This window comes from Gouania willdenowi, chromosome 1 (genome assembly GCF_900634775.1).
Source record: "Gouania willdenowi chromosome 1, fGouWil2.1, whole genome shotgun sequence".
NCBI classification, from domain to species: Eukaryota; Metazoa; Chordata; class Actinopteri; order Blenniiformes; family Gobiesocidae; genus Gouania; species Gouania willdenowi.
This window is the reverse complement of record NC_041044.1, coordinates 41,028,394-41,046,037: the sequence shown is the minus strand read 5'-3', so window position 1 is coordinate 41,046,037 and position 17,644 is coordinate 41,028,394. Positions and strand designations below refer to the sequence as shown.

General features: G+C 38.4%; 2 protein-coding genes across 2 annotated transcripts; both read right to left on the bottom strand.

The window, feature by feature from the left end:
* Positions 1 to 4,610: 4,610 nt before the first annotated feature.
* Positions 4,611 to 14,852, bottom strand: get3 (guided entry of tail-anchored proteins factor 3, ATPase). The gene is made up of 7 exons (XM_028454210.1): positions 14,661 to 14,852; positions 11,794 to 11,941; positions 11,482 to 11,630; positions 9,596 to 9,746; positions 9,393 to 9,500; positions 5,567 to 5,764; positions 4,611 to 5,474 (listed from the first exon to the last, which is right to left on the bottom strand). Exons 1-7 carry the CDS (start codon positions 14,801 to 14,803, stop codon positions 5,346 to 5,348), a joined length of 1,026 nt encoding a protein of 341 aa, XP_028310011.1. The 5' UTR covers positions 14,804 to 14,852; the 3' UTR covers positions 4,611 to 5,345.
* Positions 14,853 to 16,394: 1,542 nt separating this feature from the next.
* Positions 16,395 to 17,254, bottom strand: LOC114459600 (noggin-2-like). Its single transcript, XM_028441811.1, has one exon. The coding sequence runs from the start codon at positions 17,241 to 17,243 to the stop codon at positions 16,395 to 16,397; it is 849 nt and encodes a 282-aa protein (XP_028297612.1). The 5' UTR covers positions 17,244 to 17,254.
* Positions 17,255 to 17,644: the final 390 nt, after the last annotated feature.

The window sequence follows — 17,644 nt, the reverse complement described above, 5'->3', positions numbered from 1 at the left end:
TATTCTGAATACGTCACGGTTGGGGAACGCTCCTGATTGGTCGACGCACCGCGATATGCCCCAAAAGTTCAACAATCCCAACTTCAGTGTCGGCCGCGTTGGAAGCACGCCAAAAGTGTCCGCCGCCCGAAAAGCTTCAAAACACGCCGCACACGAGGCGCGGGACGCACAGCGGGACCTCCGACGCTCCCTAAGCGCGTCCACCATGTATTGTGAATGTAAACCAGACGCTGTCGACGCGTTTGGTGTGAACGCGCCATAAGAAGCTATGAAAATAAAAAAATATATCGTTATTGGCGATTTATTTGTAATTTCCTATATCGCCAAAATAGAAAACTTGATATATCTTGAAACTCTTGCCCAGACCTACAATGAGGGCGATTTCAACATTATTGTTCACTTCCACATGTACGTAAATATCAATACATGTGAGAAATCAGTCTCAGCAGGAGCTTCACTTCTACATTTTTGTGTAATTGTTTAGAATCTTGTGGAATTGTTGGTGAAAAATTTAGTTATTCCACAGTTTTGCGATTATAAATTATGACAGTTACAAGATAAAATCAAAAACCTGCAAATATTGTGGAGTTTCATTACATTTGTGAATTTGGAAGGACTGAGATATATCTAATATTACATCACTTGTATATATGTTCACATCTATCCTTTATATTTATTAATATTATTTCTGGTTTGTTTTTTGTTTTTTTCCACACCATCCACCAAGAATTTGGTCATTTACAAAATGATTCACGTTTTCTCAGTCATTTTTACTGCAGGCAGAATAATTGGATGCTCTGAAGGGCTGGATTTGATCTGTGATCTTGTAGAATTGTTGGTGAAAAATTGCAGGATTTTGAAAAATTCTAGTTCTTCCACAGTTTGCGATTAAATATGATGGCAGTTACGAGATAAAAGCGAGAACCTGCAAGTATGACAAGTTTCAGTGGATTTGGAAAGACTGTGATATATCTTAACAGAAATATTTGGTAGTTTACTCAACGTTTTCTCTGTCATTTGAACTTCCTCATACGGTTCGAATTGGATACTCTGAAGGGCCGGATAAGGTCCCCGAACCAGGAGTTTAACACCAGATCTAGTAGGTTAGGAGAAACGTATTATTTCTAGTCCTGGCAATTTATTTCTCACAAACAGATGAAATATCAAAAATCTATAAGATATTTTTTCATATTTTAAAAGCTGAAGATACTAATTCCAACAGACGCAACAGTTTCATAACATATTGGGTCCAATTAAGGTCAGGAACCATGGAAACTATCACTGACACTTATTATAACACAGATGAAATGTAAACACAGAGATTTAAGTTTTTTTTAATAGAATCATAACTTGTTCCTACCTTCAGGACGCACTTTTCTCAGCGCATCTCCGTGCGTAAAAGTGACTCCATCCCCAGCAGCCTCACCTCCTTTGCGCTCAGCGCGTCCTCCACCAGCTCAGAACTCTGACATCCTCTGGGGTCAGATCGCTCCACTCGAGGCTCCTGTGGCCGCTGCATGGCGGTAATCATCGGTGCCTCCTCCGTGCGCGTCCAGCGGTCAGTGCGCCCCGGGGTAAATCCCCAAAAGGAGGAGGAGGAGGAGGGGCTCGTTAGCGCGGCACCCGACCGGGAGAGCGCAGCTCGGTGATGGACTGTGAGCGACAGGCCGGAGCGCAGAGGGCCGCAGAGCACGGGCCGGGTTATGAAACACGGAGCTAGTGGACCATGGATAACTGTGGTGTTATGTGATAGCTATGTAAAAAAAACCACACACATAGCAATGTCCCACTAACAGCTCTGAACTCTCCACTTGTTGCAAATGAACCGACGACAAATGAAGGAAAACCCACTAATGTCTCCTTGGAATAAGAAATGAATGCTGAAGCATTAATGTGCAGGTTATTTACGACAGATTGTCAGTTGTTCCAAAGTGTTTGTACATTTATATCAGCTTTGTACACCATGAGATAACACAGATATCAGATGGACTGGTAGTGAGTAGTTTGTTTAAATGTTAGGTTAAAACAAGGCTGTATTCATAGGTTTAAAATACCTGGAAACATGAGAAAACTGACCAAGCAAAGTTATTTATATTTTAATGCAAATGTTTGTAAAAAAAAAAAAAAAAAAACACGCTTTCATAAAAGTTCACGTGAAAAATGTACATGTATTTTTAATTATTTCCAATTATATCTAACAGCTGTACTCATAGGTTTACACATCCCTGGCTGAATTAGTAAAATACCTGAAAACATGAGCGAACTGACCGACCAAGCAAATATATTTATATTTTAATGTAAATTTCATAAAAAAAAAAAAAAATGAAGAAATGTAATTTAAAATCATAATTTTTACATGAGTTTATAAAAGTTAAAATATGCCAGTGAAAAACCTATATGTATTTTTCATTATTTAAATTTGTATTTAAATCAGAGCTTGTGAAAAAAAAAGAAAAAAAAAACAACTTTCAAATTAAAAGTATTTCAACAAATGAAGTAAATTGTCAGTTTGATATTCACTAGTTAAAATTAATTTAATATTTTTTTAGTTAAAGTGAAATGTAAATATGGGTTATTTTTGTCAAAATGTGTAAAGAAAAGGAAATAATGACTAGCTGTTTGAATGTAAATAAGCAGGAGTGGCGAGAAAGTCTGATGATTAAATACCATGACCTCAGGTTCATCACTGATGGCCTGTCACAGGTTGGTGTTTTCAAGCACTGGAAAAGTAGCTCAGACTTTAAGAACCTGTACTACAAAGCTGGATATGTATATCCTGGATGTCTCTCCATTAGCTTCACCTAACCAAACATTCTGTGTCAGAGCCCCTGTACTATGAAGCAGGATATAAACACGTTCACTTAAAGGTGCAGTCTGCAACTCAATAAAAGTGACTTTTTGTCATATTTGCTAAAGCTGTCACTATGCGAGGACAGTAAATGACCTTTTATTCAACTTTAAAGAGGAATTTAAGCTCCCATGTACACGTGGCCAGTGTTGCTGTAGAAAAAACAGGAAGAAAAGAACACAGGCAGGAAGCTGCTGACACTGTTAATGTGTAAAGGCGTGAGATTATCCAATATTAATCCATGGGATGATAAATTTACAGCGCTCTGATGAATTTCACTTTATTACAGCACAGACTTGTTTTTATTCAGGTAGTCCTGAATTTATCGCTCACACACTGGGATGAGAGCACATTGTTTCACTGTTGTATGTTGCTATTGAGGCTGACAGTGTCACTAAGAGTATGAATGAATGAATGAATGAATGATCGTCCATGCAAACAGAGTTTCTCTCCACAGGCTTGCATTTATCTAGGGATGTGGCCTAAAACCTTCGTAATGTCCTTATTAGAAGATTTATGCCTAACAAAACGCATTATTTTGCACCATATTTGTTTCATTAACTTTTAAAAATGGGACTATTTTACCGTTTGAGAGCATGTGCGCCGCCATGTTGAAATGACGTCATTGATGAAGGTGAAACGTTCAGGATCATTTAGCAGCTTTTTCAGTCAAAATCACAACTTGTGCTGCTTTGGGCTGCTCTAAGACGCCATGAAGAAGAGAAGAAAAGCAAAAAATCCATTAAACCAAACTTTCAACCATTTCTGCAAAAAACACCGGTTCTTTGCAGCAGACAAATTCTACTTGGGTCGGCATTAATGAGCAGTGGATCCTGGTCGCCTGTATTTACATCCACACAGAGCTCTTCTTCTTCTCTTCTTCATGCCGTCTACGAAACAGCAGAGTTGGAACTGTCGCCCCCTGCGGTTACAGATTTTTTCCGTTTGTGAATTTTGTGAATCAAATTTTTGACTTTTTTCACTTTGACTGATTTTTAGAGCAACCCAAAGCAGCACAAGTTGTCATTTTGACTGAATAAGCTGCTATAGAAACCTTCTATAGAAGTCAATGGGCTGAAAGGGAAGATTCGCGTCAGCAATGACGTCATTTCAACATGGTGGCGCACAGGCTCACAAAAGGTAATAAAACGAATATGGTGCAAAAATAATACATTTTGTTAGGCCTCGATGTTCTAATAAGGACATTTCAAAGGTTTTAGGCCACATTTGTAAAAACAGTGGAGTATCCTTTTAATTATCTTTCTTTCCTAAACACAGTCAGCTGTCAGATCTGCACCAACCAGGATCTTCTAACAATGGGCAGTTCATTCTAATAAGAGAACCACTTGGTCAAGAGGCGGGACTTTTGTACGTCTTAGCCAGCGTCGTCGTACAGCACACACCGAATAAATCCCACACATTAACGCGATAAAAGGAAATCCGGCTTCGTAGTACAGGCGCTAAATTTCCTTTCCTTATGTGTTGTTTTTATGTTTTGGAAACAATGGAACAATGTTAAAAAACAGATAATTTCAAAAAATCCTAATGAAGTATTAATGAAGCAGTAAATCACGTGTTGTTCAGCAGGAAGCCTGTTTGTTGCCCCTGAGCAGCTCAGCTAAAAGCTTAACCGTGATTTAACGCTGTCAGAACCAATCTGTGCTACGTTCAGCATGGTGCACCCCAATCTACTCCAATTAACTACTGCACATACAGAAAAAAACAGGCAGCTCAAAAGAAGGAACCACAAGAGGCTGTCAGCTGAGGCGACTTTGTTTTAATGACCACTCAGCGGTGGGTTTAATTTAAAGAGTCTATAGAAAACAGAGCATTCAGAGGGGAAGGGGAGGGGGAGGGGTCGAGCTCACTTTTTATTATCGCATTAAAACACATTCAAGATTCATCTTTAACAATGCACTAAATAAGGCTGATGGCTGTCTATATATAGTGGGTTTTTTTAATATGATGGAAACGGGAAGAGCACAGGCTTAGATTAACATGACTGGAGAAGAGAAAGAATGGTTTCGTATGTAAACTCCTCCTGAAGCCTTCAAACAGCAGATCAACCTCCATAAGCTGCTCTAAAAGTATGTAAAACAATGCTGAAATTCAACATGTTCTTGAAAGGGCGACGTTTGCTCTTGAATTAAATTCTGAAGTAAATTCTCAGAGTTTAAAGGAATCTGATTGAATATTTGATGCCTCTGAACTGATGTTGAACGATTTTCAACCACACAGGGATGAACAATAAAAACATCAACCACCTGAACACAGCAGCACCATCGCTGGGTGATGATGATGAGGAGGAGAGTTTAAATGGATTAGGAATGATGTCACAGGAGGAGGAAGAGTGAGAATCATCTACCCTACCATCCACGAGTTTAGGCCGACAGAGAACCAGGCGAGGCTGTTGCTAAGGAGGCGTGTGAGGCTGGAGACGAGATCAGACTGTGGAGAAGGGGGGGGTGCGAGGTGGGTTAGAGGGAGGCAAGGCCGGTCACTTGTTGGGGGGTTTGTAGGGTTCCAGGAGCTGCTTGGAGAAGGTGTTGACCTTGTCGGCTCCTCGGACCTCGTGGGGCAGCAGCGGTAACTTCACTATGTGGAAATCTTCATAAAGATCCTCCATCTGCAGAGAAAAGACATCCAGTACCATCACTGTAACACTGGCTGCTTCCTGATTGGCTGGTTAGAATTATGAATAATTGGGGCAGTTTTTACCTGATCTAAATACTTGGACTGGATTTTGTGACGTGCTTCACACATCTTGCACGGCCGCTCTGCGTCGGGGAAAACCAGCTGGTTTACGATGATGTTGTGTGTGTCGATGCGACACTTGGCCAGTTCCTGTATCAGCCGCTCCGTCTCGTACAGAGACAGGAACTCTGCGATGCACACGCAGATAAAGGTTGTCTGTTCCTGAGTGGAATAAAAAAGGAAAAAAAAAAAAAGAATGAGATCTCACATTTTATTAAATAATTTATATTCATTTCATTTTAAAACCATACAGTGTATACATACATGATACACATGCACAATGAAATGAGACAGTAGGCAAGGAGTAGATATCTATAAATGTGTGTGGGCAATCGGCGGGAAGGGTTAGAGGACGAAGGCAGAAAAAGAAGAAAAAAAATAATAATAAATTAACATATATATATATATATATTTTATTATATTTAAAAAAATAAAAACCTCAACCAGTTAATCCAGTGCCAGAAGGGCCTCGCCAGAAACTAATTAGCACATTATTTATTGTTTATTTATGTATTTTCTCTCTTTTTTCTCAGAAAAAAGATCTCACATTTACATGTGAGTTATGCTGTGACGTCAGGTTAGTTTTCTTTCATAATGTTTCTGCTAGATGAGAAGACTAAAGTTAATATCCACTAAATACATTTCATTTTTATTCTATGCAATATTTTATTTATCATATTATTATATATTTATACTTTAAAAACTGCATTTAATTTTTTATATTGATTTATTTATATTAAGTTGTTATACATACAATAAAATATCATTTTCATTTAATTATTTTACTTTTCTTATATATGCGTTTGCAATGGTTTTGACCTGTCTGGAACACATTCATATCTCATCTCTAAAAATGTCCCTTTTCCTTCTCTTTAACAAACTTAGCCACGATTTGCACGACATTGTGGGAGAAATTTGACAAACATTACGACCTTTGGGTTGAGAATCGTTTGTTTTCACACTGTAATAAACACTTAACTGTATGTAACACATTTATTCGAAGAAGTATCTGAACAGTCTCGCAGCCGCATTGTTTTCTATAGTTAGAATCTTTACTTGAAATGAGCACAAAGTGGAGAAAAATTGTGCAGCTTTGCAGAAAAACAAACCTGGACAATAACATTGAATTTTCTAAAGTCTATCCAGGATTCCTCATGTGGAAAAAAAGAGTTTAAACATGAGTAGAAAGGATTTCCTTTCACATTACAGTGTCTTTTCTTACTGATAAATGAGTGTGCATGCAGTAGGAGGAGCCAGAGTAACTACATATATACATGTGTGATGCAGGCACGTCGTGTACAGCACACTGTGACACACACACACACACATTATTATCATCTGTATCTAGGAACACAACTGGCACTGGAACCAGTTTCTACTGTCGTCACCAGTGCTCACGTCCAAAAAGTGACAACAGAGCGAGACAACAAAGAAGTGACTCTTCATTACAGCAGCCAATCACCAAAGACCTCAGACCAATTAGATGTGTTCAGTAAGCTCGAATAATTTATGAATTGTGCAAGCTCGTCCTCGTGGCCCTTGTTGTTGTTGTGCTGCTCTACGTTTCCATTTATCCCCAAAAATCATCCTTTTGGCCTGATTTTCAAAACGGTCCTGTTTGTATTGAACAAGTCAAGTTGAAACAAACAGAAACTGTTCAGAATCCTTTCACATCATTGTGTTTTTACTATTCTACCATCATTAGTGATAAGAGTCAGGCCTCTGATTTAACGGGATCCTTGGAAAACGTATTTCACGTCCTGACAAAAAAAACCCCACAACAAATCACACAATTCTTTCTCTCTCTCTCCTTCTTAAAAATAGGCTTTAACATGACACAGATATGTCTCACATGCATGTTTTGGGACAATATCACGCATTTATAATTCCAGCAAGGTCATTTTGTCTACTTTTTTAGGTTTCTTTTATTTAGACAATTTTTTTCAGGATATTTACTTTGATCTCCTGACGTTTCGACTGCTTGCTGTCAGTCTTCCTCACAGGCGTCTGCTGATTGCTTTGATGTGTCCTTATGAGTTCTCTATGAGTTCAGGGGGCGTGGCCAGCCTGACGGAACCGTCAACTTGGCCACGTCTAGAAAGAACTCACAAAGACACGTCAAAGAGATCAGCAGATGCCTCTGAGGAAGACTGACAGTTGACAGTCAAAACATGTCAGCAGATCAAAGTAAATTTCCTATAAATATTTGTCTGTATAAACAAAACCTGAACATGTTATATCACGCATTTACGTGCTATTTTTCACCAGAAACTGACAAATATGCAGATTATATCAGCCGATAATCTGCTACGGTGTAACAGATGGAGTTGTGATCATGCTATCCTGTGATTGTAAATGAGTGCAGAGCTTCATCTGAAGTGTGTTTTTAATGTGTGGTTCAGATTAGTATGACTGCATTTAAATCTGAAAAGACTGCTACAAAGTCAGGTTTAGCTGATGGTGTATTAGCTGATCTGGTGAGGAGTTTACCTAGTGACTCGTCACGGCCTAAGCATTACACGACTGCGTAGGGTTTCGTGCAAAAATTGGGGGTGATTCACCAGTTGGCGGTCGGGCTGCCAACTTTGGCCGTCGTGGTCGACCAAGATTTTCATTGGTCGACCAGCAATAGTGTCAGTTTCAATACCGTAAAAAAAAAATGCAATGCACTTATATAGGTGATAAGGATTAAATATCAATATAATTTATTTAATGCCTAAACATAATTCTATGTTCAGCAACAGCTCTGTGTGAGTGCGCGCTGCGCTTCAGCTGTCAGTACAACGCGTACTGTCTACAGAGCAGAGAGGGAACAAATTAAGACAGGCTTGAAGCACAAGCATCCACTATTGAATCAAACCTTTTTCTGCACAAGAACATGGATTATCCCTATATTAACACGTGGATTATGTAAATAGATCGTGACACACTGCACGCCTGTGTTTGACGTGTGTTTGAATCCCTGTGCGCTGATCTGATGTTGACATTAACAGTTTATTAATAAAATCAGACTTACCACTAAAAGAAATGTAAATATGTCATTTGTATGAGGAAAAAATAGGTTTTAATTGTCGGTTTCAGGTCGTGCTCTGATATAAACACCTAATGTCTGTCGGACCTGTAGGTTTCACTTTTGCTTTGTCGGGTTCTGGTCAAAGCTTGAATAAGGTTCATATCATAAATGATCTGTGTTTAAAAGCAAATTGACACCACAAAACGCCAAAACTAAATGACTGTCTCTCTTTTTCTTTCTCCTTGTCCTCCTCTGCACCTGATCATTCATTCTACTTTTTTTTTGGTCGACTAATCACTACTTGTGCCAGAGTCTTGGTCGACCAACCGTTTCCTTGGTTGACTACAGCCCTAGTTGGTGGAAATTAAAGGTTTCATGAACAATGTTTTGGGCCATATCACACATTTCCATGGGGGTTTTTTCCTCTTAAACGAATGGCTGGGGGTCTGAAAGGGTGGCTAACGTTGCTTTCATATGATTTTAGCGTAACCATCCAGTTTTGTAAACCATCTGAAGAATATAAAATATTAAATTAAAACAGTTGACTCTACTAACACTATTTAGCATGTTTGCTCAGGTTTCAGGAAGTTTACTATTCAGTAAAGTCATCTAAACAGGGAAAGATGATGAAACGAAAACAGAAAAGTGTGTAAAGTGATGTGGAAATGGATAAACCCTGAAATGGGATTTGGGATATTTTAAACAGGAAAATGGGAGGCCGTGTGTGAGTGATAGCGATGTCTCTGAACACTGCTGTGGTGCGTTAAAGTGACTCACGGGGTCTTTGAACTGCTCACTGACTGAGCGGATGACGGGCAGGGTTTCCTCCAGCTTGGAGGCCAGCTGATCTGCATTCATGTCGCCCAGTCCGAGCATGTTACACATCTGGATAAAAAAAACAAACATGATCAAGTACATGTTTTAATCAGATCGTGTGGTGTGACACAACGTTGACCACAGATCTGTTGGTTCTTCCTCACCTGAGAGATGAACGGGCTGATCTGGTTCTTGATCTGCATGAGGCGACCCAGGCCTCGCTCCACGATGGTGGGGAAGTTGAGTAGTCGCAGCGTGTGTCCAGTAGGGGCGGTGTCAAACACCACCACTGAGAAGTTCATTCCTTTCACTAACCTACACAACAGAGAGAAGCAGTGATGACTGATTAAAGGATGTCACGGTGCAACAAATAGCAACAAAAAAAATGATCGCGATAATTTCTGGTATTTATCACGATAACAATAAAAATCACGATAAATAAAAACTATAAATAAAAAATAATAATAAAAAAAAAACACAACTTAGTGTAAACAGGTTCTTTACAAACACAAATAAATGTGAATACATCAACATTAGACACATTAAAAAGGCTACAATATCTGCTGACTCAAAGAGTTCATGAGCTGATATTTTATGGAATATATTTGTGCATGTGGGTCACTCTATTAGTGTTATTGTATGTAATTCATTTATTTCCTCATTTGAAATAAAATTATTTTCTAAAAAAAAAAAAAAAAGCACATGAAAAAGCAAAGACAGTGTTTTTACTGTTGCTAAATCTTGTTTTATTTATCTGATAATGAGTTACATAAAGTCATGATTGATAAATAACTGATTTTCTATAATTAAACCAGATCAAGCTGATGATTTAATCATTCAGTATATTTAAGTGTAATAATCTCGATAGTTACATTAGTTTAATGGGATCAGCTTTGTCTGTGAACACGTGAAATATAATTAAAAAATATTGCGTTTCACAAATTGGAACGGATTAATAGTGACATTAGTATTTATGCTAACATTTATTTCACACAACGTATGTGACATGTTTGCTTTTATCCTTCCATACAAGTGTTAAATCTGACCATAAACAAATCTGTGGCTTTATGACAGTAAGACGTGTTCTTTTTACTTGGTCTGTTCCTTATATGCAGTGGCTAGCGTTAGCTCTTAGCCCAGCCTGTGTGTCGGTGTGTTAGCTTAGCATAGTTAGCTTTAGTTGAGTTTTCAGTTCATAATCGTTGCTACAGGTTCATCTCTGTCCCTGTGTTTGTGGAACTTTGGGTGGACATGATGGAGGAACTTGAATCGGTTCCCTTTGTTAGATGGTTGTCTGGTTTTAACCAAGTAGCGGTCCGTGCACGGCAGCTGTGACTATCACCTCACACACAGACAAACTGCTGTGTGTGAGGGGGGGCGGTGGCGGTGCACACCGTGGAGCTTCCGTAAACAACGTTCCGCTCCAGAGAATAATAAGTTGACAACAAACAGGGTCAGTTTTTGTCCGTGGAACACGGTTTTTTTTTTTGGCTAAATTGAGGGACAAATGGCCCGTGGCCCTTGATAATTTCTGACTTGGGAATTTATTGTTTACATCATGGGATGACGTATTCTTACCGGTGAGAATGTTTTGGATGATAAATCATAAACGATAAAATATCGCTCATTCCTACTATTGAGGTATGTTTCTGTTGAACTGCATCATTGCAAGGATTTACAGTCTGTGCAGCAACTGCTTCATATTCCTTCCAAACAGCAACTTTTTTTACACCTGCATTTGCAGACTAACTGTGACACGTTTTGGATTCATTTATGGTGCGTTTGGTGTGTGCACGAGGTACGGTGGTTGGGGCTTGAAGATGATAACACAGCTGTCGATTTACTGTATTCTATTTGAAAACATCAGAAGACAAGTTGGAGTCTCCATGTAAACCTTACACAGATCTTACAGAAAGTAAAATGTGTGAGTGAAGGGTCCACACATAGAGCGCACATCCCTAGTGTTAATTTATCACATCAGTCATTGTCATCCATCCCTGGATGAGCGTACACACACAGTTTGACGTTTTCAGTGCTTTTCCGTCGTTACCTCATGACCTCTGCGTAGCTCATGGCCTCGTCGATGCCGGGGAAAGCACTCATGGCCTCCTGCATCATCTTCTTGCCCATGCTTAACATGTTGTCCTCCTCGAAAAACTCATCAGGCAGTTCAGCAACGCCCAGGCTAGGGTCGATCTCCTTTACTCACAAACAACACAAATAGTAGAACGTCAGCACAGTTCACTTCCTGTCCTAGCGTCCTGTTCTCATGGCCTCCAGGAAATAGGACACAAAATCACTTGGGTGACAAACGCGGTGAAAAGTAACCACATGTTTAAAGTTTCTAAAGACGTTTACACACCATTGCAAAGAGGTTGTCGTAGCCCTTGACCTTTGTGGGGACCTTAGAGAACTTCTGGTCGAAGGCGTCTGAGATGTTGTGGGCGGGATCTGTGGAGATGATGAGGACGCTTTCTCTCACGGCGGTGAGTTGGACGGCCAAACTACAGCTGGTGAAAAAGGGAGGAAGCAAAAGCTAAATCAGCATCTTCCAACGTTTGTCTCATAGATAATAGATGCATCTAAATAAGTTAGTCATGTTTTAATTAAAGCCAAGTCATGTTATCATAGGAAAAGGCTTCATTCTGGACACACACTTTTTTTTTTTTTTTTAAATCATTTTTGCCTTTCTAGAAAACTACAACTAATACTCAAACAGTCACACTATTTAATGTGATATTATCCTGTTTTATTGATTGATATTGTTTTACATGTTTAGATTCTTCCTCAGTTCTTAAATGTAATTTTATATTGTGCTAGCGCTTCTGTGATCATATTTGTCTTGTGTAAAGCACTTTGGTTTGTCTTGTATATGAAAGGTGCTATAGAAATAAACTTGACTTGACTAAGTGCATTAGTAGGGAGTTAAATACATCGCAGATAAATGCGATGGTGGACCTGTTTTACAATAGTTTACAAACAAAAGTAGAATTTTGACTAGTTCCTCATTGCATATTATTAATGTGTGTACGTTTTGTTTAATAGATGATCAGAGGGGTATTCCATAAAGGAGGGTTAACAAACTCTGAGTCTATCCATAAACTCTGGGTCAACATACCCCGCGATGGGAAACTCTGGGTATCTGATTCCATCACAGCTGGTATGAAGTGGGTCAATCAACCCTGAGTATGTAAACCTTGGGTTACTGACGTGCACGCGTGCGATAAAAAGCCATCATCAATGGATCAGAGATTACACAAACTACCATGACAACCAAACGGAAGAGAGTGATTTATTCACCGTAACGGGTGAAATAAGCCGGTGTTTGAGGAATATGAGCCTGTTCTAAAGGTGCGTTCAGTCTTCAGTGATTATAGTGGCTTAAATGACCTGTAATTAGTTGCACTTTTTGGTCACTTCATCACTTTATCTCTTCAGTGACGTGACGAGCGGTGACTAATATGAATAAAATGTGTCTGAGGAAACGTGACAGCGGCATAGGATAGCTGCATAGAGCCCTCCTGTTACACTGGATATAAAGACAATGACAGCCGCTTGATATTGAATCAATTATATTGATTTGTAATGTAATATTGTCGCCAGAGTCATCTCAAAATGTCAAAAGAAAAACACTGAAGCAAACCCGTGACCCATCACTCCCAAGCGCACTGTGCCATCATAGCTTCAAATATGCATGATCTACAGATTTAACTGTTTAACAATATAAAACAATAATCGAGCCTTAAAAGTGGATTCATTTAAATTATCATCTCCTCCTTTATATTATCCACAGGTTTGTATTCAGGGAACTTTACTACAGACGTCAGTAGATGTTTTAATGCAGATCCACCTCTCAGTGTCTTTCACTTAATGATCTGTATCCACAATGTTATAAAGAAAACTACCGTTTAATAAAAAAAAAAATTCAAAACCTAAAGCAACACAACATTAGTAATGATGTGAGCACGTCTGTGGTGTGTGATGTTACTAATGGGTTTCAGAGAAAAGTGTTAAGGTTCATTTAAGTGTTCAGAAACGGTGTTCAGGTGGGCGGAGCCAGGTAGAAACCGAGGGTTTCTTTGATAAAACCTGTTGCCATGGTAACATACTCAGAGAAGAACATACCTCGCGTTTAGGATTGGGATACTCAGAGTTTCCCTCATTTGAGCCTGAACATACTCAGAGTTTGAACATAACCCGCTTTATGGAATACCCCTTTGATTGTTAAATAACTGCAGCATTTAGTGCAAATGTTAACATTACATTAAAATATTATAACAAAAAAAATCTAAATACTGTTCATCAGTGTATTAAATAATTTAAAATAAACCACGAGAAATGTAATTTTCAGTGGATGAATACAAATTTAAATACAGATCAGTTGGACAATTGAGCATCATTTTTAAAACAGTGTTTGTTGTTGTTTTTCTTACAATTTGCCCGTTTTTATTTTAATCAAAAGAATGTGACTATCAGTGTTGAGCCAAAGCTACTTTATTTATTTATTTATTTATTTATGTATTATTATAGTTGTTGTTCATGGTGCAAAGGGGCACATTACATACGATTATTCTTCTTTCTGCTCACCTTCACTAAAGATTTGTTAACATTTGTGTTCATATTAAATTCTTGTGTTTTTAAATTTAAAAAAAAAAAAAAAAACAATAAAACAACCTAACATAATGCCACCAACAGCAGGCTAACGTTAGCTGGTGACTGTGCTGTGATGTGGTGTTACACGCAGACTGGCATCCGCGTTAAAAGATGACAAACTTCCTGAAATAACTCTACATTCAAACCCAAAGTACGTGTCCTCGTCGTAAAGTTGGGATTTTAAAATCTTAATAGACTTTTTAAACTGTATTTAATACACCTGACAGCATTTGAAAACAAATTTTTAACACCTCTGGAAAATCTTTATAAACAGGCTATTTCGGAACTCCCAAAACCCGGAAGTCGGTAATCATTTACGAGGGTCACCAGTAGATTCAATGAACGAACGCCAACAGCACCGAACAGCTTTAACACAGTCATAAGGTCGTATAATCTTTACTTTACTTACTTTGAATAATTGACATTTGTTGGGATAAATACAAGAATGACAATACAGATTGGTCTTAGTCATCTAAAGTGTCACGTCACTGCCGGTGACAGCTTTATGGAAATATTAGCTAGCAAAGCAGCCACATTATCATGGGGGGTGATCCGGGCTTTTCAAATTAAACGTACCTGCATGTCGTTTTACCAACGCCGCCTTTCCCACCTACAAATATCCATTTTAAGGATTTCTGCTCTATAATGTTCTTCAGAGTGGGTTCAAGCGGCTCCACATCAGGAGCATCTTCAAACTCGTCTTCTACTGAAGCTGCCATCTTCACTGTGTACAGTCAGCTCACGGCCGTTGCGTTCACGGAGCCTCGGAGTTTTGACCACCGTTAAAATTTTTAAAAAAAAAATCGAATTAATCGATGAATCGAATTTGTAAATAAAAACGATTTTTATTTTGCAAATTCAAGTTTAAAAAAAATAAATAATAATTGCTACCTCAGTTTTCTGACTTTTTTGCGTTCTGATGTGAGCCAGCCCCCTTCTTTGTTTACATTTGTTTACCATTTGATTAGACTATATGTGTGCCACAGGCATGTTTAATTTTTTTTATTCGCACTATGCTGAGATGCCAAGGGAAGAGTTTATTATTTTTTTAAATGTAATGTTATATGTTATAGAATATGTAGTTATATGATTTCTTAATCAGAAATTTTAAGCTACTGTGAAGTTGCTGTTGCACTTTTGCTTAAACCTGGGTTAAAGCTTGAAATAGATGAATGACAGATTTTGGGATTGTTCTATTTTGCATTTTAACTCTTGAGGACAATCGCAGCAATAAAGATGCACTTTTGACAATATATCTGAAAAAAAATTGAAAATCGAATCGAAACTCAAATTTTTTTTTAGGCAAAATCGCCCAGCCCTACTCGAGCACCAAGTTTTTAAAAGATATACTGTTTCTCAAGAAAATTGTTTTTTATTTTTAGATAATATGTCATGGTTTCATTTATTCAGACACTTTTTTTTCAGGAAATTTACTTTGATCTTCCTCAGAGGCATCTACTGATTGATTTGGTGTATCCCTGTGAGTTCTTTCATAGGGAAAACATCAACGCATCAACTGATAGCTTTCACGTGCCATTATGAGTTCTTTCTTGGCGTGGACCAATTGTCGTCCAATGGTCGCACCTAATTAGAATGTTACTATTATTAAACTTGTATATTTTACATTTCTTAGAGAAAGTTCATTTTTATCAGAGGTGCTGCTTGTTTTTTATATTTTATATAGGCCAGTTGATTATTTTCTCCAACACTATTCAATTAATTCATTATTTAAATAGGTGACAAAATAAGTGTCCAACGGTCTAATAATGACAACCAACTTGTCTTGGAATAATCCAGAATCATCTGACAAAAACCATCTATAAAATTTTTTTATGATTAAAAAAAACAAAAAAAAATGTACACGAGTATGTAAAAAGTAAGAAAAACACATTTAGATGAATAACAATAGTAGAAATAGTATGGAATATCAAATATTTATTAAGTCATCAAATAACAAGTAAAAGGACATCTAAACAATATTTTTTATCAATAAAGTTTTAAAAATTAAACTGAACTTTCAAACAATTGTTTTTTTATGTTTTTGGTTAAAAAGAAACTCACCGTCCACTTTATTTAATCAGCAGTATTCAAAAGAAAGGTATGGACAACATTGAACAACAAACATTTTTTAATTAAAAAAACATGATAATTTTTTTTTGTATAAGCCACGATTACAATGTTTAAATTTTTTTAGCGTTTACAAAGGGTTTAAAATGGTCACTTTCAAAACAAACTAACAACGCTATTTAAAATAAACAATTAAACTGAAAGAATGACTGATTTTTGAATTTAGATGAACATGGCAAACGTTTACACACATGAGCATCGACACGCAGTAACAACAGGATAAGGCACTAGTCTCCATAAACACCTTTTCTTTGTGTCTTCTCCTTTTGCCTTTGAACTACTATCAAACCTTTTAGTCTTTTTTCGTTTCCTGGATCTTTTATCTCCATCCCTCACATCCCCACAGTGCCATGCCAGGATCCTAATGTCTATGGTCTGATCTCGGACACACTCCATCCCAGTGGGAAAGGAGCATCTCTGTTCTCCGTCTGATCTTTTACAATCCGTCTGTCGAAGCCAACGAGGCCAGAAAGTTGGTCCCAGATCCACCCATTGCTGCTGTAGGACACAGGTTGCTGATTGAACCAACCTGGTTCTGATCATCTGAGCGATGGGTAGAGGCACAGAACCAAAGTCCAGCTCTGCTGCTTCATTCTCCAGCTCCACTTGAATGTTTGCAGCAGCGTCTCTCAGCGCTGAGGGAAAACTCAGGTTGTTGTTTAGTGGTTGGCCAGGCAGCAAAGGTCGTTGACCTTCTGAGGCCTCAGACGTTTCGTCTACGGACATCCAGAATGGGTCAAAAGAAGAACCCAGGAGACGCAGGAGGCGGGCCGGCCGCAGATGTCTGGATTTGGGCTTGTGGACAAAGTCTTGTGGATGCGTCTGCAGGGTGTAGGGACGGATTGGCTGTAGATAGGAGGGTAAACTGAGTCTCAGCTGATGAAAGGATGAACCCCAGCCTGTATCATCCTGTTCTTCTACAACACTTCCATTCAACGCTGGATTCGTGGTTGAAATATCGACAGTGAAAGCCAGCGATAAACACAAAGCCATGGAAAGGCAGAGCAAATGTCCACACATGATGTTGTTCATGCCTGAGCAGCAGTTCTTACTCAGGGATGGAGAAAAAGCTTTTCTAGCATCCAGTTTTATTTCAAACGCTGCTGTGACTCCGTGTACCCAGCACCAGACATCCTTGACTTTTTAAAACAATAACACAGTGAATATGCAGTCGTTATCAAACACAAGACATTTCTGAGACATTAGTTCCCACGTCTTTCTCAAGGCTCTGATGTTTATGCCACTCGGCAAGTTACAAACTATTGGCCAACGCTCAGAAAGCACAAACCTGCGCCAAATTTTGTCTCCTGCATTGGGGCGCCGATTGTAAACATACACATGCTAAAATAAATAGCAACGAACCACAAAACGTATGTGAATTTTTTAATGTTCCTTTTGACCAAATTTACAGCAATATTTGTGTAGATTGTGAT